General features: G+C 37.9%; 2 protein-coding genes and 1 pseudogene across 3 annotated transcripts in view; 2 read left to right on the top strand and 1 right to left on the bottom strand.

Annotated features, from left to right (window-relative positions):
- The window catches only part of LOC117990938 (MOXD1 homolog 1-like), a 98560-nt gene extending 83447 nt beyond the window's left edge, over positions 1-15113 (top strand). For both annotated transcript variants that reach the window (XM_034978439.2, XM_069504895.1), the window contains exons 5-13: positions 777-1089; positions 2439-2540; positions 3445-3608; positions 5239-5355; positions 5660-5806; positions 6322-6476; positions 7047-7141; positions 8337-8503; positions 9685-15113. In XM_034978439.2, the coding sequence (XP_034834330.1) occupies positions 777-1089; positions 2439-2540; positions 3445-3608; positions 5239-5355; positions 5660-5806; positions 6322-6476; positions 7047-7141; positions 8337-8503; positions 9685-9867 (1443 nt within the window). In that variant the 3' untranslated portion in view covers positions 9868-15113. The remainder of the gene's footprint in view (positions 1-776; positions 1090-2438; positions 2541-3444; positions 3609-5238; positions 5356-5659; positions 5807-6321; positions 6477-7046; positions 7142-8336; positions 8504-9684) is intronic.
- The window catches only part of LOC138403628 (facilitated trehalose transporter Tret1-2 homolog), a 321523-nt gene that overhangs the window by 179410 nt on the left and 118376 nt on the right, over positions 1-23737 (bottom strand). The gene's annotated exons all lie outside the window — the stretch shown is intronic.
- Positions 21438-23627, top strand: LOC138403627 (uncharacterized; annotated as a pseudogene).

Genomic DNA, 23737 nt, shown 5'->3' with positions numbered 1-23737 from the left:
TACCGATAGACTTGCACGTGGATCTATAATTAGTTATTTACCCGCATATTTTACCTTAAACAAGGTAAATTGATGCATAAATTAATAAAAGGAAATGGTGACTGACTCATGAGCATGACTGATCTATCAACGCACAGCCCAAACTACTGGAAGGACCGGGTTGAAATTTCGGCATGCAGATAGCTATTATGACAAAGGCATCTGCTAAGAAAGAATTTTCCAAAATTCAACCCTTGAGGGGATAATATAGGGGTTTGAAATTTGTGTAGTCCACGCGGACGAAGTCGCGAGCATAAGCTAGTAGGTAATATTACCTATAAATTAAATTCCCCTGCCGCGCTGTGTTCGTGTTTGTTTGGGCTAATGCGCTAATCTCAAAAACTACTGTACGGATTTTCGTACGTATTTCATCAATAGAAAAAGAGATTAGGTATCGAAGAAGCCTATAGGTTATAATTTATGAACATTTTGAGAAATTAATTTACCCGTATGATGATAATTGTGAATTAAGTTGGAAAAATTAAAAATCCCCTGAGAGCTTCCGTTGCCTGCGCTGCTGTAAATAGAGTTACAGTTAAAAATCCGGCCAAGTGCGGTGTCCGGCTCGCGCGTTCCGTTTTTCCTTTTGAGGTACGGAACCCTAAAGAAAACAATGTATAGCCTTGTTCCTCTCAAGCTACCCGTGCGAAGCCGGGGCGGGTCGCTACTCGCTAATAATAATAGAACTTTTGTGAATAACTTCTTCCCCTAATTATAGAAAAATATTGTTCTTTCAGTACACAATCGCACATGAGATGGCAACCTTATTCTTTTGCAAAGTTTTCAAGGCGCCCGAATTAACGAGGAAGCACCATATAGTTGGCTACGAACCCTTGATCGACAGTCGACCAATCAGAAGCGGGAAACCAGTTGTAGAGAAGAACAGCCTATCTCCAGTCCATCATATGGTGCTGTATGAGTGTGCGGAGGACCATGACAAGAGGCAATGGAGCGAGTGGGCGGAGGGCGAAGGGTTCTACGGACCCTATCGGCCGGGGGAGTGGTCTACTTGTGTCACTCCTATCGCAGCTTGGGCTATGGGGTCCAAAGGTGTGTACCCAGTTAAAGAGAAGAACAAACTAGTGCTATATGTGTATGATAACCTGGTGGTTAGGACGTCCGCCTTCTAATCGGAGGTCGGAGGTTCGATCCCGGACCTCTAACTTTTCGGAGTTATGTGCGTTTTAATTAATTAAATATCAGTTGTTTTAACGGTGAAAGAAAACATCGAGAGGAAACCTGCATGCCTGAGAGTTCTCCATAATGTTCTCAAAGGTGTGTGAAGTCTACCAATCCGCACATGGTCAGCGTGGTAGACTATGGCCAAAATCCACCTCTCTGAGAGGAGAACCGTGCTCTGTAGTGAGCCGGCGATGGGTTGATCATGACGATGATGATGATGTCTGAAGCAAATAACTCTAACTCTGTACCAAATTTGATCAAAATCGGTAAAACTGTTGGACCGTGAAAAGCTAGCAGACAGACAGACACACTTTCGCATTTATAATATTAGTATGGATTCCGAGCTCGCAATATAGAAACATAGAATTCCCATTATTCCCCAAGTACCAACTCCCATTATGAAACGGAAACTATGTAAACTAACACCGCCTCGCAAATGTATCAAATATTAAAACATTTCACTTAAGCGCCGAACTTCCTTAACTATAAGATATAATTTAAATCACTATTACCGCCTACGCTTTGAAATTTCCGTCTTGAAACCTCTGAGAACTAATATGGCGGGTCAACCCGTCTAGGGGCATCATGGCTTGCTTGTGACGCTGAAGTTCAATTGGCATAAAAAGAGCTCCAACTTCGTAACGCGCCATCGTAACGGGGGCGAGGGATTCGCAACGAGCCCGACCTACTGTCGTCGCTCGCCGATAGTATCTATAGAGCGCACTTTGACTTTGCTCAGACTTAAGATTGAGTTAAAACGAGACAGATTTATGTGAGTGATATAGCTCTGTCTCGTTTTAACTCTGTCTTAAGTCTAAGCAAAGTCAGAGTGCGCTCTATAGATCTCACCCGATAAAGGTCTATAAAAATTGTGTCGAATTTGGTACAGCGAGGCAATCACCACGATTTTCTTGTCCGTGGAGATATGTACAGAAAAATAATGTGTCATTATGACGCAGAACATGAACAAGTAAAACCACATATCACCACGATTATTCGATAAAATTATGATATATTTTTGCATATTCGAATTGATCAATTGATCAATTCTCCCAGAAGAATCGCCTAATGGCAAGGCGGTTGGTCTACGCTTGAAGCTATGTCATTAGTATTGAAAATTCTTAGCTAGTAATTCATCCACAGTTACAGGAAACTCGACCTTACCTTTATCGTTTCAGGGTTGGTTATTGGATGTAATGGTTTTTTCTTGTTCCCAGGAGAATTCCTCCCTGAAAACGTCGGTATTCCGCTAGGCGAGAAGGGCGGAGTCTCCTACTACATGCTTGAAGTTCATTATGACAATCAAGAACTACATGAATGTAAGTATAGTGACTGGATATTAAATATTTATAAAGGCACGTGTCATTGTACCTATGGTACGCGACAGGTCGAGATGGCAAGGGGAGGGAATGCCCCGCACACCCGCACAGCCCCCGTAAGGTGTGGGCGAGCGCGGGTGACGTGCGGGCGTGCAGGGCGTCCCCCCGCCTTGTACCCCGATTGCCATCTCGACTTGTCGCGGATTATATTTCTTCGCTGGCTCAGCGACCTAAATATCCGAAACTTAAAGTTGCTATCTAAATATCCGCCGCCTCTTCACACAGTCAGTTATTTTTCCAATCCTTGCATCATAGTTACTTGTGACAATATATTATTATGTATACAACAAACAACAACAAACAAAACAACGGTATAAGCACACGAGTAGATATTATACCAGAGGGGAAGCTTCACACTAGCTCACGCACACCACGACGTGCCACGGACGCTCCGTGCGCTCAGTTTGGCGGCAAACAGAGCGTCCGTGACACGTCGTGGTGTGCGTGAGCTGCGCTAGAGTGAGTGAACCTACAGCCAGCCGCTAGTATGAAGCTTCCCCTCTGTTCTATATATCTACTCGTGTGGTATAAGTATGTTTAATATCTCAACTTCCAATAGCTCAACGGGTAAAGAAGTGGATAGAAAACCGAAAGGTCGACGGTTCAAATCCCGCCCGTTGCACTATTGTCGTACCTACTCCTAGCACAAGCTTGACGCTTAGTTGGAGAGGAAAGGGGAATATTAGTCATTTATGATTTAACATGGCTAATATCCTTTTAAAAAAATTGTAAAAAAATGTAAAAAAAAATATTGTAAATTGTAATATGCCAATTTCTACGCACTATGTAAAATTGTTTTATCGAAATAAATGTTTTTGAAATATTTGAATTTTGAATATCACAGTCCATGACAACTCTGGCATTCGGATCCACTACACGTCGGCAGTGCGCGCCCATGATGCGGCACTACTAGGCGCCGGTGTGGGCGTGTCAGCACTGCATGTTATCCCGCCCAAGCAGCGCGCGTACCGCACTTTGGGCATCTGCAGCCCCGACTGTACTAACAACGTGAGTAAGCTTATTTACACGTCGTTTTGCACCCACAACACGGCACTGTCGGGCGCCAAACGTCCAAAAAACACGCGTATCGCACTCTGGGTATCTGCAGCCTCAAGAATACCAATACGTAATGTAAGTAAGCCATGGAGCATCGGGTCGCGCCCACGACTCCGCACTATTTTTCATAGGTACACAACAGGTCGAGATAGCAATCGGGGTATGAGGCCGGTGGACGCCCCTCACACCTGCACGTCACCCGCGCTATCCCGCACCGGGTTAGCGCTATAAAAAAAAAAGATTCCGGCGAATTGAGAACCTCCTCCTTTTTTTGAAGTCGGTTAATAAGACATTCAGCCGCACTCATTACTTACCGCACTTCAGGCGCGGAGTCGCTAATCGTTACTTAAGATTGAGTTAAAACGAGACAGATTTAAGTGAGAGATTAGCTCTGTCTCGTTTTAACTAAACTTAAGAAACGATTAAGCCACTCTGAGTACGGCAGGTTAACTTGGTTATTTCGTATTTAGCAAATCTTTTCTTACCAAACAAACCTTACCGAGCTCAGTAGGTACAGTTATCTCAAATCTCCCGTAATATCCCACTGTGAAGTTTTCCCATAAATTACCAGCTGCGTCCGCAGAGCGTCGCGTCGTTACGAATAGATTTCCCCTGATCTATCTTGCATATTTATAAGAGCAATTAGAAACACCGCTCTTCTGTAAAGGAGAACCGCCACCGGTAGGTACCAGTTTGAAATAAAACACATTAGAAGAAAGATTAAGAGAAAGGTTGGACAAAATTAAGTATTTTGAATAATAATTTACTGCTTCATTGAAACCGTCTGTATACGATTACGAAATCTAATGTGTGACGTCCAACGACCTCTATGTCTACGCACTATATGGGTAGATAATTCCAGACAAAAAAGTTTTACCGTCTGTAATATTGATGACCAGTGGGGCTGATTCTATTGTACACAATCTCTAAACTAAACTAAAATGACACGTCTAAATCTATTGCTAGGGATAGCAATAGATTTAGACGTCATAATGTTGCTTGCGGAAAAGGACAGCACTAGATTTAGACCTGTTAATTTAGTTTAGTTTAGAGATTGTGTGCAAGAGAATCAGCCCCAGTGTCATACAAATTTTTTTGTTACAAAATGTATACGTAAGATAATATTTATAAGAATGTCTACTGCGCGGCAGTAATACCTACTTAAAATATCTAAAAAATGTACCTTATTAAATGCAAATTGTTGCAGTTGTTAAATGCAAATTTGCATTTAACAACGCACACAGCACAAAGCTGTTGAACATTCACCTTTAACACTACGTCTAGAAAATTGCTATAGATCTACTATTTTCAATATTGGATGCAATTCATTACAATTTACTAGGCTTCATTGACTTTATTTTATTTCTTTGTTACTTAATACTTATGCCATGTTAGAATTATTACTGCCTTTATTAATTTAAACTGTTCGAAAACAATAGTCTCTTAAACCTTTTCATGTAAGGTAACACCTACATAACTACATACAATGGCTTGTTTAAATGCCATAAATGCAGCATTGCCTAAACTACATCGCTATAAACCGGTTTGTTTTATAAATGGAAGCTTTATCCTATGATTACAGACTATGCCAGAAGAGGGAATCAATATAGTATCAGTTCTGCTTCATGCCCACGGCACTGCACGGAAAATTTCATTGAAACACATTCGGGGCACGGAAGAACTTCCTAGAATATCAGAGGTAATTTTCATTATTCGCAATCGTAAAATCCCTAGTAAAATTCGTATAACGCCATCTATATTTAGAGCACCAAATTACTTGAGAACGACGTAGAACAATAGTAATTGATATTGTAGTAAATGCTACAAAAACACAACAAAGTTCAGCAGTTTTTCGCTAGATGTCATTAGTAGCAAATAGCCAAAAGTTCTTTCGTTTTATGCTAGATGGCAGCAGTAGGCCCGTTAATATAATTCCAACGTGTTACTATAGATGTCGCTACGAGTTTAAAACTTGAGTATTTCTGAATATTTTTATTTTTTAGGAAAATAACTACGACGCTCGTTACCAACAGTCCCGGATAGTTCCTGGTGGCAGAAGATTCTTTAAAGGTGACACTTTGATCACTGAGTGCACTTACGACAGCAGTTCAAGAGATAAGCCAATTCTGGGAGGATATTCTGCTACACAGGTGTGTAAAAGTTTGTAATTATGATATTTTTAATAAGACCTTTGGCTTTGATATTTTCACTAAGACCTTTCAAGTAACTTTATAACGAACTAAGTTTGTGAAATTAAATTTTCATTTCTCTGGTCTTATAAAATGTTGTCTACACTTTGTGAGACAAATGATTTCTATTTATACTTCAACATTAGTCAAAATGCATGAGCAGTCTTCTTTACAGTGCGTACCTATCTAAATGTTTTTTTTTGTACTAATAATATTTTTTTTGAAGCTGTGATAGCATAGTGGTTGGGACCTCTAAATTTTCGGAGTTATGTGCGTTTTAAGTAATTTTAATATCACTTCCTTTAACGGTGAAGAAAAACATCGTGAGGAAAACAGCATCTCTGAGAGTTCTCCGTAGTGTTCTCGAAGGTGTGTGAAGTGTGCCAATTAGCACTTGGCAAAACCCTTGTAACTCTGAGAGGAGACCCATACTCCGTAGTGGTTGATCATGATGATGATGTTTTTTTTTTTTACAGGAAATGTGTCTATCGTTCATACTATACTACCCGCGCACCGAGCTAGCCGGTTGTTACTCCATGACGCCAGTTTTAGAGTTCTTCGAGACGTTCGGCGTTCGAGAGTTCTATGGATTCAGTCTGATGCAGGTCGAGAAGATTTTCATGTCTTCAGGGTAAGTTAATCCGTTTTAGCTAAAGTACTTTTAAACTTAAGGCGATATGCGTCCCAATAAAAGAAAAGAGAAGTGAAATATAAGATTGGTAAACTTTTATAGGTTCATTATTAAAATAATGGTACTGATTACACAACTTTAGTTTAGAGAAAGACAACGGAATCGGTGCCATTGGCGCTGATTCTATTGTTTTTCGCTAAACTAAATTTAGAGTATCTGCATCCTTTTCCTTTTAATATTGCTAAAAAAGGACGGAACATGAATTCAACATTTAAAGACTAAATTTTAATACACGCTACAAAAGAGTATCTGCATCCTTTTCTTTTTAAAAATGCTAAAAAGGGACAGAACATGAACTTTACATTTAAAGACTCTAAATTTTAGTGCACGCTTCAAATTTAAACAGTAGGTTCGCGACTGTGCACTAAAATCACGGGTTTTACCATCTAAAAATTAAATCTATAACTGTCAATCTGCGTCTGTCCTTTTCATATTACATTAGTAAGAAAAGGATGCGAATACTCTAAAATTAGGTTGTGCTCAGAATCAGTACCAATGTTTTATTTACAGAAACTTGGATGTAGAGCATCCAGAGCTCGAAGCGAATATCAAGGAGCACAGCCGCGAAGAAAAGCAAGGGGATGATCAAGGAGTTGGCCTGATGAGTAAGTACTTCACTATTATAATTTTACTAGATGATGCCCGCGACTTTGTCCGCCGGCAGGAACAGGCTCAGCACAAGCACTCAGGGGTGTCTCTCACATGCACAATTCACTTCACGGGACACTTCGGGGCGTATCTTCAGACGAACAGCGGCACACACGGATTCACCTTCCTTATTGGGTTGTATGAACACGAGGACGCGACTCAATTGTCAAAGGGGCGTCTCGCGGAGCACGCAGAACATACTGGCGTCGTGGCGTTGTATTTGACACCACGAACATAGGCAAAAGTGCACGAAGGGAAAAATGCAGGGTAGGTAGATAAAATAATCAGGAACACCTTGTCAAATTATGTTTATCCAAAAGTACCAACAGGTGGCGCCACCAATAGGTTTTTAAAAAATCGTAAACGTAGCCTATGTCCTTCCTCGGGATACAAGCTATAGTCCAGCAGCCGCCAAGGGATTTTTTTTCTGATTATTAACAAGCTGATTCTTCGTCTGTAGGTTCCGTTTCACGAGACGCCCAACTTTTGTTCTGTGAAAATTCTCTATACAGGTAGCTATTGTACTGCGCAGGTGCTTAACTTGTCGATTTGGTGGCTAGTTGAAATTGTCTGAATAACAGTAAGTATTTTTTTGAACATTGAGATAATCCATACTAATATTATGAATGCGAAAGTGTGTCTGTCTCTCTGTCTGTCTGTCTGCTAGCTTTTCACGGCCCAACCGTTCAACCGATTTTAATGAAATTTGGTACAGAGTTAGCTTATACCCCGGGGAAGGACATAGGCTACTTTTTATACCGGAAAGTTGATGAGTTCCCATGGGATTTCAAAAAACCTAAATCCACGCGGACGAAGTCGCGGGCATCAGCTAGTTGGATAATAAACTCGGAAAAATTATTGTCTTACAAAATAAATGGTATGACTTGACGGTCCTCCAATCCGAATATGTCCAAATAACGAGGTCATAAAAATTATGAATAACCAGCTGATTTTTTGTATGCAGCTCAGTAAATATTTAGTACAATGAAATGGCCACATAGTCCCACAAATTTAGTGCCATGTTTTCCTAGTCCTACGTTTAGAAGTTGTCCATTTTACGGTAGCAATTTTTTCACTGTGGTGGCGCTAACTGTTTATTTGATGTAACCCGCCTTTTGTCACCCTAAGATTGATCTATTTTGTTGTTTACAGAGGCTCTAGTGATCAAAGAGCCTCCGGAGTTCCGCAACAAAACATTCATGGCCCACCTCAACGAGATGCCGTGGTCCGAGCCGCTGCTGACTGAACAAATAGAGAAAACTTTGTCAAAGGGCTTTCATATGACCTTCTGCAAGAAAAGGGACGATAGTTGGGGAGTGGTAAGTTAGTTTACCCCAAACTATTAGCAAGCTGAAGTGGCAGTGGGAAGGTCATGCCTGTCGTAGAGGCGATGGCCGTTGGAGCCGGCAAGTCCTTGAGTGGAGACCGCGTTTAAGCAAGCGTAGTGTGGGACGCCCTCCTATGGTGTGCCCACGAGGGGGGAGGAGATCCAAATGATACACACGTCCTTCCTTAAACGAAGTCTTTTTTACCACTACAATTATACCCTTTGCCACCACACCTCACAACCGGGGCAGGAGAAAAAAAAAAATGTAAAGTACTTAGATAATGTAATTTTTTTTAAAACGATATACGATATATTTACACCCTTTGCCACCACACCTCACTCCAGCACGATGGACCGACGATATAAAGAGGCTGGCGGGAAGTGGCTCGATGAGGAAGGCTGAGGACAGGGTGTGGTGGCGCTCTTAAGGGAAGGCCTATGTCCAACAGTGGACGTCCACAGGCTGATGATGATGATGATGATGATGAAGTTTATTTAACTATTTTAACGTTTAAACTATCGTGAGTGATTTCCATTAGGTATTATCTGTCCCGGCTTTACTCACATGTTTCGTCGACGTTAGCCCGACTAGTTTCGAACCCATCCGGGGTCCTTTTTCAAGGGAGTCAGTTCGCGCACGCGCCGCAGTTGTGACTGCGAGCCGCGCGTGCCGCTGCCCGTTTATTTAACTAGTTGATGTCCGCCACTTTGTCCGCGTAGATGCAATTAAAATCCCGTAGAAACTGATTTTCCGTTTCCGCAATAAAAAACTGGCCAATTGCGAGTGTGACTCGCGCGCCGAGGGTTCCGTGCCTCCTACAGTCGTATTTTTCGACATTTTGCACGATAAATCAAAAACTATTATGTAATGTATTTACTAAATAATAATCTGTTTAAGACTGTACAGGTAAAGTGCTTTCATATGATATACCCACTTGGTATAGTTATCTTACTTTGAAAATTGAAAATACCTGTTTATTTGTTCGTTCATGAACAAAAAAACAGGTATTTTCAATTTTCATTTAAATATTTTTATTTTGTACATTTTTATTTTGTAGGGAACCCTCAGTACTCGATTCTGACTCGCTCTTGGCCGCTTTTTTTCAGTCAGGATTCTTCTTTTGTATTTGTTCATAGATTACCTACTTACTATGGATTATTTTTTATTTCCAGCCAGTCCAGATCCAGAACTACCCGAACTTTACAGAACTATCCCGCAACGTGGCTTCAGATAAATCCTGCAACTACAAGAGTGTTAGATTACCTTCTATAACCACCACGACTGGTTCAGCAACAATAAATACTCTAACATCCACCATCTTGGCTGTATGCCTTACGATCTTCGTCGCGCGGTAAAAAAAAAAACTGCAAAAAAACTATTAAAGTGATCGCACATAAACTACAGCGGGGTGATTCTCTAACTCAGTGATCAACACCAAGGGTGAAACCTATAGAGCGCACTTTGATTTTGCTCAGACTTAAGATTGAGTTAAAACGAGACAGATTTATGTGAGAGATATAGCTCTGTCTCGTTTTAACTCTGTCTTAAGTCTAAGCTAAGTCAAAGTGCGCTCTATAGATCTCAACCTAAATGACAGCCATTTAAGTCATTTGACATTGCTGTTTCCATCACTAAGCGACAGGAAAACATTTTTTCGTAGAAAACCTATAACGGATTAATAATAAAAGTCAAATATACTCAGTCGCTATCATTCAGTGTTGATCACTGAGTTAGCGAGGCGCATGGGGCGCAAAAGCCGCAAATGTCACAAGTGAAAATGTGAGTTAAGTATGTTTAAAAAAATATAATATGAATAGAGGTCACATTAGCGTCGACCTCTGCTAAAGTCATCAGATTTTCGATCTGTTAAACGTATTATTGGCGTTAAAAGAATGTGTTCGATGCGCCTTTTGCGGCTCTCCTGCGAATCGTTACTTGGTATACGATCGCCTTTAGAAACCGGAACCAATGATACTGTTGTTTTTATTTTTGAAATTTTTATTATTGCCAGAGGTTGTTCTGTTATTTTGAATTTTTCATGTGCACTTTTGCGTATTAAGCTGACCGCACACCGTCACAAGAGTTATAATAATATTTGTCACACATTTTTCAGTACTAAAAAGAGAAATAACATCCGCAAGATGAGTCGATAACACCAAACATGTCAGTAGTATTTATTTGGTGCGTGTTGTATTGCGGCTCTTGTGGCAATGTGCGATTAGTCTAAGAATTAGAAATTATTGAAATTGTTGTGTCCCCTTTATTAAGCAAATGATTTTACATTACGATAAATTCCATTTTCTTTGATAAAGAAAGTTATTTATAAGCGACGCTGAAATATGCGAGTTTTGTGTTGCGAATTAGGGATAATACAAGATGTAACCAGAACGCTAGCAAAAACGAAGACAGGTGAGGTGATGGTACTGAAAACTGATGATTATGATACCACAAATAAGACGAAAAAAAATTAAAAAAAGCCTATGTTTAGTAATAGTTGACGATATATATGTAGTGGTAATAAAACCTCTGACTGACGCTAGAGGTCAACGAACGTTGCGTAAGTAGACCAGTCGGAGTCAATGCTGCGTTATAGGTGGGGTATTGACCCGAGTTTTGCACGGTGCATTGGGGGTTGGAAAAATACTAAATCACTAAAACTACAAAATGAGGCAAATTGGTATTGGATTGTATTTTTGCTAGCGTTCTGGTTACATCCTGTATATTATTATGTTTGTCGACTTTTTTTTATTTTCATCCGATTTTAATCTCGAAAAGAAAGAAGACTGGTGAAAATGAATAGCGGCAGCTGTATTCGGCAGTCGACTGTTACGTGTAAATTTTTTGTTTGAAATTTTTATACATAATAATTCATACTAATATTATAAATGCGAAAGTGTGTCTGTCTGCTAGCTTTTCACTGCCCATCTGTTTAAAACCGATTTTAATGACATTTGGTTCAGAGATAGCTTACCAGGGCTACATAGGCTACTTTTTATCCCGGACAATCAAAAAGTTCCCACGGGATTTCAAAAACCTAAATCGAAGTAGCGGGCATACCTTTAGTTAGTAATAGATGAGAGAATGTTTTTGTGATTGTTGTACTTAGTGGGTTTTTGCTCATTCCTATTAATTCAAGGTTATTACGAAAAAGTCAGTGTCTGTAAAGACAGTACTGTCTCATTTTTCTTAGCAGACTTAAAAGGTAAACAAGCCGTTTGTAGTAAAAAACGCAACGCATCGTGTCGTGTGGGGTTCACTCTAGGGTTGACAGCGATCACGCACTCATCCGATCCGAATCCGTGAAAATACGGATATAAAAAATATCTACGAAATAAATAATTTTAAATACATATCAAAAATTGCGTAACCGGCAGGAATCGAACCTGCATCTTCTGGGTTCGCGCCCGATGCCTTGACCACTCGGCCACGGTCTCGCTTACCTACTGCCAGTGACGAAATTGGTGATATGTATGTTAACTCAGTACTGAAGCGACTGTTTAATGCCATCTAGTAGCGACACTTTGCAGTTATCGAAACTACTTTCAAAGGCCCATATTACAATGTAGCTCTTTGATCTACGAAATAATATAATTATGTCATAATATGGTATCATACCATACCAACCTTTCTCACTCTGAGAGGAGACCTGTGCTCTGTAGTGAGCCGGTGATAGGTTGATCATGACATGATGGTATCATACAAAACAAAAAGGAACGTATTTTCATGGATTCGGATCGGATGAGTGCGTAACCGCCGCGAAGGCGGGAACGACGGGTCGTGCAGTGCAACGCCATACTTTTTGCCGGAGCGGCAACGCAGGGCCCTTGTGACACCCAATACTGAAATCCACAGCGGTGCGGCGCCGCAGCGCATCGGAAACGCACCGCAAACGCATCGTGTGGTCTCAGTCTAAAGCGCCAGGAACAGCGTGTCGTTTACACTTTTCTCCAAGAAGCTTTCTACAATTTACTTGCCTTTTAGGTCATGTAAAAAATTTGATAAGTAAACAACTTTATGAATGTATTGCAATTAAGTGATGAACGATACCAAAAGTATGGTATTAATTAACTACTTATAATTTTGTAAAACTATTTTACGGATAGAATTCCTTTTGTATTGATTATTTTTTTAATCGTGTTTGTTTTCGTAATTTTTGACGAAATTAGGATTTTAATGGGTTAACACTACGCATAAATTATGAGGAATTTCCTTTTACATAATTTTAAACTAATCGCAATGAGGTTTCCATAGGCAACGTTCGAGAAAATTTTCATAGATGGCGCTGAATTTAACAACCACTAAAGATGAAAAATAATACCTATATCTATATGGCCTATGCTTTAATGTTTAGGTCGTGTCAATCAATGACATAGATGAAGAGTAAGAGCTAGAGTGCACTGCAATTTTACTTACGTTTCTTCCCCACAAAATCTGTGAACTATACCTAATAGAAGAAATTAGTTAATTTCGCATCCGATTTAAATTTAAAAATTTAAAGCATAGATGATATAGATATAGGTATTATTTTTCATCTTTAGTGGTGGAAGTTTTCAGCGCCATCTATGAAAATTTTCTCGAACGTTGCCTGGAAACCTCCTTCCTCATTTGAGGAGGCGCCTCTTTTTTTGTATTTTTTTTACAACCAGTCAGAGACGAAGCGATTTTTTTTTGTATAAAGTAATAATGTATCGATTAATAGATAAATGTATTTTTTGAGATACTTTTCATTTTGACATTTTGAATATTTATTTTTGTCATCGTATAACGTTCTGGCCTCTAACACCAAACTTAGGTACATAAGGTATATTAATATAGACTTTATGAAAGGTAGTCATGCTAAAACTTGTACTTCCTGTAATGGAAAAGTGTTAAGCTCAAAGCACATTGTGGCAGAGTCGAAGCGAATCGTTACGTCGATCAATGTGTACAAATGACACATAGGCAATAGACACCATTTCGATTACTTTATTTAGAGTTATTTGTGTAATGGGGATAAAGTTTAATTGACTTTGAATAGAAAAAACGCATTGCGTCGCTTGTTCTCTCCCACAATGTGCCTTGAACTTCAGGCTTCAGCCAATCGCTAGAGTTGCGATTATAGAAATTGAGCTATCAAAGTTTGGTACCAGAGGTCTAATCCTGTTGGATCATTAAAAATGATAACCAATAATAATAACATACAGGGTGTAACCAGAATGCTAGCAAAAACGAAGACAGGTGATAGTACTGATGATTAATGATATGATACCACAAAAACCACAACACAAAACGCGAAAAAATATTTAATAAATTTCCTATATTTTGTAAAAGATATTAATTAATAAAACATCTGACTGAAGCTTGTCAACGAACGTTGCGTAAGTAGGCCACTCGGAGTCAATGCCACGTCGTGGGTGGGGCATTGGCCCGAGTTTTGCACGCCGTACATTGCGGGTTTGAAAAAACTACAAAATGGTTATTGGTATTGGATTGTGTTTTGGTGGTATAACAATAACGCTAAATTTTTGCTATAGTTCTGGTTACAGCCTGTATGTAATAATATGTAATATATTATTTAAATGTAGATATCGATAGCAACTATTCTTATGAGACAAGAACAACACTACTGTATAGTAAGATATACATTCAACTAGGGCTGTGCTAAATAAGCTCTTTTGTAAACCTATTTTTGCAACGATTATTATGATATTTTAATAGAATTTTTATGGTTTTCTTTTGTTCAATGCAATTTATCCACAGTAGGTAGCAATAATAGGATATTTAATTTATCGGTGTATCTACATAAACGTAACTATGACAATTTTTTTGACACTTTTTTCGACAAATATATCAACAAATATATGGTTTAGAAAAAGTATTACAAAATTCTTCTACTTATACCAAAATTTTTGGTTTCAAAAAAGTTAAAAAAATTCGAGCAGATTTTTGTTTTTTTTTCAATAAATAATTATTTATATTATTTTATTCAATAGGCGCAAAGTTTTAATAATAAATAGTACCAGATTTTTTGATAGTTTTTATATATTTAATAAGAAATAATAATATAAGTCCATCCAGTATAGAAAGGTAATCTAATACAACTTGCTCATACTTACAAATTATACTTTTTTTGGATTAGTGTGGTGAAGTGACGCGACAGGTCGATATGGCAATCGGGGTATGAGGGTGCGGGGGGTGTGCGGGGCGTGTCCTGGCCATCTCAATTTGTCGCGTACTATACTATACAATGTTTCTTCTGAAGGCTCACAGCCGTACTCAGAGTCGCTTAATCGTTATTTAAGTTTAGTTAAAACGAGACAGAGCTATATCTCTCACATACTGTCTCGTTTTAACTCAATCTTAAGTAATGATTAGCGACTCTGAGTACGGATGTTAGTGTAGGTAACTTTTGTAGGCACTGGTCGGTATTTAGTTACGTTTATGCAAGGGTTGCAGAATTAGCTATAAGGTTTCGATTCCCGAGTCATTCTGTTAGATGTAACTATTGCATTTTGCTATTTCTAATTTATACCTCCCTAAGACCTAGCTGTAAGGATACGCTTAGTATTTAATTAAGGTTAATTTATTTAAAAGTCAATATAATGTGTTTTATTACTTTGAAGCTTTCGTTTTATTGGCATTCCTAAAGTTCTTTGGTGTATCATTAATTCATTATTGAAAAAAGCTAAGGGCATCCGACCACTGAAACAGAAAGGAGTGGAAACGTGTTTGGCAACCCAATCAGATTTCACATAAAATTATGTAATGAAATTAAAATATCATCTACATTATTAATAATCTGATTAGTTTGCTAAACATGTCTTCGCTCCACTCCGTTTCAGGAGACAAGTCCCCAAGTAATAATAAAATCAAAATTGATAGACATAATATCGTGATACACTGGCGGTGCGCGTATAGTGATCGCAGAACAAGTAGTTCTGTTATAAATTAATAATTTTAACATGACGTGTTAATTCGCTGCTTCAGCATTTCAATTTATATAAAGCGAACAATCCGCGAGGCGGCGAAGCAGTCCACATTTCCATATTGAATAGTTAACACTGAAACTACTGTATTCGCGTGAAGTAAAAGTTCCGTGTGTGTGAATTTCCAAATTAAATTCGTTGGACATTTCTTGTGGTTTTTTTTCAAAAGACTGTCGAAGCGGACCTCCTAACAATTGGTGTCAGAAGTGGGATGCTAAGAAGGTTCACGCAAGAGGACCCTTAGCATCCAAAGAATCCTGAGGTCATCGCAGTCGTGATCGACGATAAGCCTCGCCCCCAGGGTTGAGCCCGCATCACAACCACTAAGCACCGGTTCTACTCAAGATCGACGATAAGTCTCAGCCTGCCAGACTGAGCCCGCATCTCACACGAAGAACGCGAATATCCTGGACTCACTCAAAAACATCAGTGAAATAAATTTTAAGCCTTCAAAATTACGAAATACAATTTCTTCAATATCTTCAGAAACCTACTCGATATCGTCGCCGCGTGAAATACGAGACGCATTCCGTACAGTTCAAAGCCTTCACGTGTCGCAAACGCATCGACCTAATTTAACTTTCAGTGCAGTGACATCAAAGTGAAAACCTTTTTGTGAAAAATAAATCGTGATGTTGGCCGTTATCCTGTAAGTAGTTTATATTAATTTTGTATAAAAAGCGTAAATTGTCTAAATTGTATATTTTCGTACTGTATTTTAAATTTAAATCCTTTTTTTTTTTTTTCTCTCCATATCTCAGTTTCAGTAATCAAAAATGAGTTTAAAGTCAGAAAGTTCGGACGCAAAAGTGACTCTCTCTATACTCACTAAATTCGTAAGGTCTTATGATGGGAATCGGGAAACTCTTGCCGCGTTCCTAACTAACTGCGATAACGCAATTAGTTTAGCTGCTCCCGACCAGCAAAATATCTTATGTAAATATATAATCTCCCAACTTGAGGGCAAAGCTCAATTAGCCTGCAGCCTTAAAAATTTCAATAATTGGGATGAATTAAAATCATATTTAAAAAGCACGTTTGGCGAGAAAAAACACTCGTCCCATCTGCTACTTGATCTCCAAAACTGTAAACAGGGCCAGTCCGAAAGTGTGACACAATATTCTATCAGACTCGAAGCATGCCTAACTCGACTTCAAGCTGATATTCAAAATTCATGCACTGATCGTAATCTCCTTCTAGGCAAAATCACAGCTATGGAAGAACTCGCCTTAAGCTTATTCCAATTAGGTCTTAACCCTAATATTTCTAATATTGTCCGCTGCAGAAACCCTTCGACACTTAATGAAGCAATTTCTCTAGCAGTCGAAGAAGAAAAAATTTTCAAACTTGTAAAAATTACTCAACCAAAACATCCAACTAAATTTTGTTCCTTATGTAAGAAGACCAATCATAGTTTCTCAGAGTGCTTTAAGAAAAAGCACGATTTCACACAGAGATCATCTTTCCATATTCCTCCCGCTAACCCTCAATATTCTGCAGAAACAAGTCAAAGTTCATCAAAGGACTCAAATTTCGTCAAAACCTGTGCCTATTGTAAACACAAAGGACATCTTATCTCAGAATGTCGTAAGCGCCAATATAATAATAATCAGCGTCGGATGAACTCTCACCCTCCGTCGGGTCCCTCTCATAGTAACAGTGCTAATGTTAACATGTATGAATACTCTGAATCCTTAAATGAAGTGACGAATAGTTACGTCCCTGAATCAAAAAACTTAAACTGATTTCGGATGCGTGCCTGCCGAAATCAACAATCCAAAATGGCACTCGAACTACTAAATCCTTTTATACTAATTCCCCCAAATCGTTTACATCTCGGCAATCGCTACATGACTGTCCGAGTCACACTGAATCTTATACCAAATCTTTTATATCCCGGCAATCACCAAAAGACTGCCAAAATATCGCTGAATCATATCCTAAATCCTCACTGATTCCTACAAAATCGAATACAAAGCATTCCAAAGAAGATTGCTCAAATAATACTATATCTCATTCTAATTCTTATACTAGCTCTTATACTACAAAATCCTTTAAATCTCAGTTTCCTTCAAAGGATCAACTGAGTCTTACAAAATCTAAAGTCATTCAAAATGACCCCCAAAGCAACGCAAGCAAAAGCTCATTGCCTCTTAAAGACGTCCCGATCTTCGAAACAAGCACCCTGAAAAAGTTGGTGTCCTTACCTCATGCATTTTTACAAATAGAATGTAATAAAAAACCTCTCTGTTTCTTAGTTGACACAGGCGCAAGTGTCAGCATTATTAAGCGCTCGTGTTTACCAGCAGAGCCCCAATTGTCTCAAGAAATTATAAAACTCAAAGGCATAAACGATAAGGATTCCTATAGCGAAACTTTAGGAACAGTTGTGCTTAACCTTATTATAAACGACCACACCATTTCTTTTAAATTCCACGTCATAACTGACGCTCTGAATCTGGAATCAGACGGTATCTTAGGTACCGATTTTCTACATTTTTTCCATACTAATATCGATTATAATACTAAATCCCTTACTATCTCAAATTACACTTTACCAATTCATTATTCGAGCCCTAGATATATAATACCGGCTCGCTCCGAAGCTATTGTTGAATGCACTGTCTCAAATGACAAGTTCAAGTTACGTCATTTAAAAGACGCACTCATATTAGATCACTCTATATCCGAAGGTGTATATATAGCAAACTGTATGGTAAGTTTGAAGCCTAATTATAAAGTCAATGTCTCTGTTTTAAATACCACTGAATCTCAAATAGAAATCCAAGATTTCAAGGTCCATTTAACCCCTATAGACTTCTCTGAACTACGCCAAGTGTCTCAATCCCCCGAAATTATCAACCACGTTTCTAATTCTTCATCAAATCGACTCGATCGTGTTCTAAGTCTTATAAGACACTCACATCTTAACGATGAGGAGAGAAAAGCTCTCTTAGAGTGCTGTTCTGAATACTCTGATATATTTTATCTCGAAGGAGACACTCTAACTCATACTAACGCTATCCAACACTCTATTGACACGGGTAATAGCTCTCCTATTAATGTAAAATCTTACCGTTTTCCCGAATGTCATAAAAACGAAGTCGATTCCCAAATCCAGAAAATGCTACAACAGAAAATTATAAAACCGTCTATCTCTCCATGGAATGCTCCCGTTTGGGTGGTTCCCAAAAAAATGGACGCATCCGGGAAAAAGAAATGGCGAATAGTTATCGACTACCGCCGCCTCAATGACGTCACTGTATCCGAAGTATATCCTATTCCCTTGATCACAGATATCCTAGATCAACTAGGTCATTCCAAATATTTTAGCACACTGGACTTAGTCTCCGGTTTCCATCAAATTCCGCTGAATCCTTCAGATGCACCTAAAACTGGCTTTACTGTAGTCAACACAAATGGTTCAACAGGCCACTACGAATTCACTAGGATGCCGTTCGGACTTAAGAACGCTCCCAGTACTTTTCAACGTCTTATGAACACAGTATTATCAGGTCTTCAAGGTTTACATTGCTATGTCTATTTAGATGACTGTATCATCTATAGTGCAGATCTCAAATCACATTGTGAAAAACTGAAAATGGTATTCAACCGTTTCAGAGATTATAATCTCAAATTACAACCGGATAAATGTGAATTCCTTAGAAAGGAAGTCACCCATCTAGGTCACATTATAACGGATAAAGGTGTCTCTCCAAACCCAGAAAAAATTAAATCAGTCTGTGATTTCCCAATTCCTAAAAATCCTAAAGAAGTAAAATCATTCCTCGGTCTCGTTGGTTATTACCGCCGATTTATTGACAATTTCTCCAAGATCACAAAACCTCTAACATCTTTACTCAAGAAGGATGTCACTTTTCATTGGTCTATAGAACAGGACCAAGCTTTTAACCTCCTAAAGGAAAAGTTAACCTCAGCTCCTCTTCTCCAATACCCTGATTTTTCTCAACCATTTATCGTTACCACAGACGCCAGCAACTACGCCGTTGGCGCAGTGCTATCTCAAGGCCCTATCGGCAAGGACAAACCAATAGCCTATGCTTCTAGAACCTTAAACAAACAAGAAGGAAATTACTCGACCACAGAAAAGGAGTTAGTTTCTATTTTATTCGCCGTTAAAACTTTCCGACCATATCTCTACGGCACTAAATTCAAAATCGTAACAGATCATCGGCCCTTAGTATGGCTCTTCAACGTCAAAGATCCTGGTTCCAAACTCGTCCGTTGGCGCCTCAAACTTGAGGAATACGATTACGAGATTATTTACAAACCTGGAAAATTAAATTCAAATGCAGACGCTCTGTCTCGCATCCCAATTCATGCTATAAATACAGATAATCTTACTAAGCTTTCCTACGAGGCATATTTTAAGAAACAACTTACAAACTCTTTACCAGATTCTAACACAAAAATTGAAGAACACTCACAAGCTTTACATCTTTCCAAATGCAAAATTATTGCATGCCCCGTTTCTCTAGATTTCGACAACTCAATGCCACATTGTGAGGAATTATTATCTCAGATAACCGACACCGCTTCATTGTTAGAAGCCGAACGTGAACAATGTTCGGTAAGGTCAGTTACAAAAAATAATAAAACATATTATTTTCTTTTTACCAAGGTTCATCATTACGATGAGACAACTTTTCGCTCCATTTACGACACTTTGATGATGCTTCGTGATGAACTTATATCACACCACCCTAGCATTGATGAAATAGCTATCTCCGATTTCTCTGAACCTTTTACTAAATTATCCTATACCAAAATTTATAATATGATTTCCTACGTATTTCATAACACTAATATCAAAATACATATTTATAAAAATCAAATAATATTTCCAACTCCAGCTGAAGTTCCTACAATTCTCAAAGAGAATCACGACACTCCCATAGCAGGACATCCTGGTGTGAATAGGATGTATAGTCGAATTAAAGCCTCATACTACTGGAAAGGAATGAGAACTGACATAGAACGCTATGTGAAGTCTTGCAAACTATGCCAAGTTAACAAACCTTTACGAGCCTGCAATAAAGCTCCTATGGTTATTACATCCACGAGCACAAAGCCTTTTGAACGATTAGCTCTGGACATAGTTGGTGTCTTACCTGAAGCAGGTTTCCAAAAGTTCAAGTTCATTCTGACTCTGCAAGATGATCTTACCAAATTCCTATGTGTCTATCCTATGATTTCTTCAACAAGTGAAGAAGTAGCCCGTAATCTGGTCCACTTTATGTCCTTATTCGCTATTCCTAAAATGATCCTTACTGATCAAGCCATGACTTTTACATCAGAACTGTTTAAACAAGTTACCGATATTTTCAAAATCAAACCCTTACTTTCTAGCCCTTACCATCCCCAAACTAACGGTGCGCTGGAACGCAGCCACGCTACTCTTAAAGAATACCTAAAATCCTTTGTAAACGAAAATCAAAATGATTGGCATTGCTACCTAGCAACAGCTGTTCTCGCGTATAATACAACTCCTCATACTACTACTCAATTTACTCCGTTTGAACTTCTGTTTGGACAGAAACCAACCCTTCCTAATTCTCTCTACGACACAGATAATAATGTTACATACCACGAGTATGTCCGTGCGCTTCAGTATAGAATGAAAGTAAGCCGCGAAAAAGCTTTAGAGTATATTAGATCAAGTAAAGAATCTTCAAAACAAATCTATGATTCAAGTTCTAATCCTAACATAGAATATAAAGTTGGTGACATGGTATATTTAAAATACCATCACAGACTTCGTAAAGCCTTATCTCCAATATGGAAAGGCCCTTACAAAATCGTTAAAATAAATGGAAAACATAATGTTACTTTATTAATAAATAGAAAACATGTTAAGTATCATACTAATTTAATTAAGCTCGCTGTAACTTAAGCTTATCATTCTTTTCAGATTTTTCTCCTACGTCTCGTCTGAGCCAATGATTACACCCATAACGCATAGCCCTGGAATATATTTCGACCCCATTACAAAAATTTATTTCTACAATGATTATTGGAGAGTAATCACGCATCTCAACACCGTCTCATTGGAACCACAGCTTGACAAAGTTGACCGGTTGATTGTTAAAACCTCTCTAGTTTGTGCTAAGTTGCAACCAGAAGAGTACTCTAGCTGCAAAAATGTTTTTAGTCCAATTGAAGTACTTCTAGAATCCAATTATCTCAAGGCTCAATCTCTATCTCATATTATCTCAAGCGAAAATCCTGCTAGATTCAAAAGATCTTTAGAATTTGGTGGTGAAATCCTTAAGTTTTTCTTTGGCACTTTAGATGCTGAAGATGCCCGAAAATATGATGCTGCAATTAGCTCTTGTCAGAGATCTGAATCTGAGATATTTCATTTAATGAAAGATAATATTCATATAGTTAAGTCGTCTATTAATACTTTTAATTCTACTATTTCTAGGTTAAATCAAAATGAGATAAAGTTAAACTCTCAGATTAATAAATTAAACGATATATTGTCTTATGTTACTAGTGATAATGAAAAATTAATGTATTTAACTAGATTTAATAGCTTAGTTAATATAATCGAAAGCTCTTTACTAGCTATCTCAAATTTTCTCGATACTGTAATAAACGCAATTTTGTTTTCAAAAGTTAATGTTCTACATCCTTCTGTTCTAAGTCCTGTAAAACTGTATGATGAACTGTCTAAACACAGAAACTCAATCAATAAAGGTTTAGATTTTCCTGTAGCACTAAGTATAGAAAATATACATACCATTATAGATATATCTAAGTTAGTCTCCTATTTCTATAACAATAAGATAGTATTTGTAATACAGATCCCTCTTGTCTCTCCCGTTAAGTATAACGTCTATAAAACAATCCCGCTCCCGACTCCTCATTACGAAGGACAATCCAAAAGTTTTGCCTTAATCAAACCTACTAAACCCTATTTAGCTATAACTGACGATAGATTAAATTACGTATTATTAGATACTTTAAGAGATTGTACCTACTATTTTAAATAGTGAAAATTCCATCTGTAAATTAGAGTCAATTTATTCTGTAAATTCGAATCCTTCATGCGAGACAGAACTTTTAACTGAAGTAACTCTATCTTTACCAAGGGAATGTGAACCGAAAATCCTATATGGTCTTATTGACATATGGCATAAATTAAAAAATAATCAATGGATATTTGTACAGTCAAAAACAAGCAAACTAACTATCAATTGTAATGATAACTTTAAGGATTATTCTATATCTGGCACTGGAATATTAAAACTGAACAAAGGTTGCATTGGTTACTTTAAAACGATTCAATTTATACCTTCTACCATTTCAAATTTAACTATTGATAATAATAACTTTAATATTAATTTTGATATAACTAATGATAACTGCTGCAACCAAGAGATTGTTAACAAAACGATTCCTCTTCTATCACCTATTAACCTAAGTAATATTAATTTAGATTCCTTAAAAAATTCGATAAACCAATTCAACGATCTTGAGTTGCAAATCAACAGGATCCAAGAGGAATCTCATTTTATAAAATATAGCTCGTATTATTCTGCTTTTACTTATATAATTATTTCGTTAATTTTTCTATTTTTATGTTATAAGATTATCAGATGTTTTAAACAACGTAATTGTAACAAATTCTGCATTCAATTTTTTTTCCAATGTAATCGCAAAAAGATTTCGCATAAAGAAAACAAAGCCCAAAGTTCTATTGAAATGTCACAGATAACAGATGATGAAGATAACGCATCTGTAGACCTTCGAAATCTTAGTGCATCAGTGCAAAGAAATCTTTCAAATAATTAAATTATGTAGAATATTTTACCATTTCTCTCCTTTTCCTTTTCTTTTTTTTACTACGCTTTATTTTAAATTAAAGCTTCGTCTAAAGGGGGGAAATGTTATAAATTAATAATTTTAACATGACGTGTTAATTCGCTGCTTCAGCATTTCAATTTATATAAAGCGAACAATCCGCGAGGCGGCGAAGCAGTCCACATTTCCATATTGAATAGTTAACACTGAAACTACTGTATTCGCGTGAAGTAAAAGTTCCGTGTGTGTGAATTTCCAAATTAAATTCGTTGGACATTTCTTGTGGTTTTTTTTTCAAAAGACTGTCGAAGCGGACCTCCTAACAGTTCGATCTGAAGTTGCAACATGGGGAACTTTGTTGTTTGCGAAGATTGTATTTGTACAATGCGCAGTCCTACGCGTCGTATTCAGATTGGACATTTGTTTTGCG

The sequence above is a fragment of the Maniola hyperantus genome, chromosome 19 (genome assembly GCF_902806685.2).
Source record: "Maniola hyperantus chromosome 19, iAphHyp1.2, whole genome shotgun sequence".
NCBI classification, from domain to species: domain Eukaryota; kingdom Metazoa; phylum Arthropoda; class Insecta; order Lepidoptera; family Nymphalidae; genus Maniola; species Maniola hyperantus.
The sequence above is the reverse complement of the archived record's forward strand: the minus strand, read 5'-3'. Positions and strand labels throughout refer to the sequence as shown.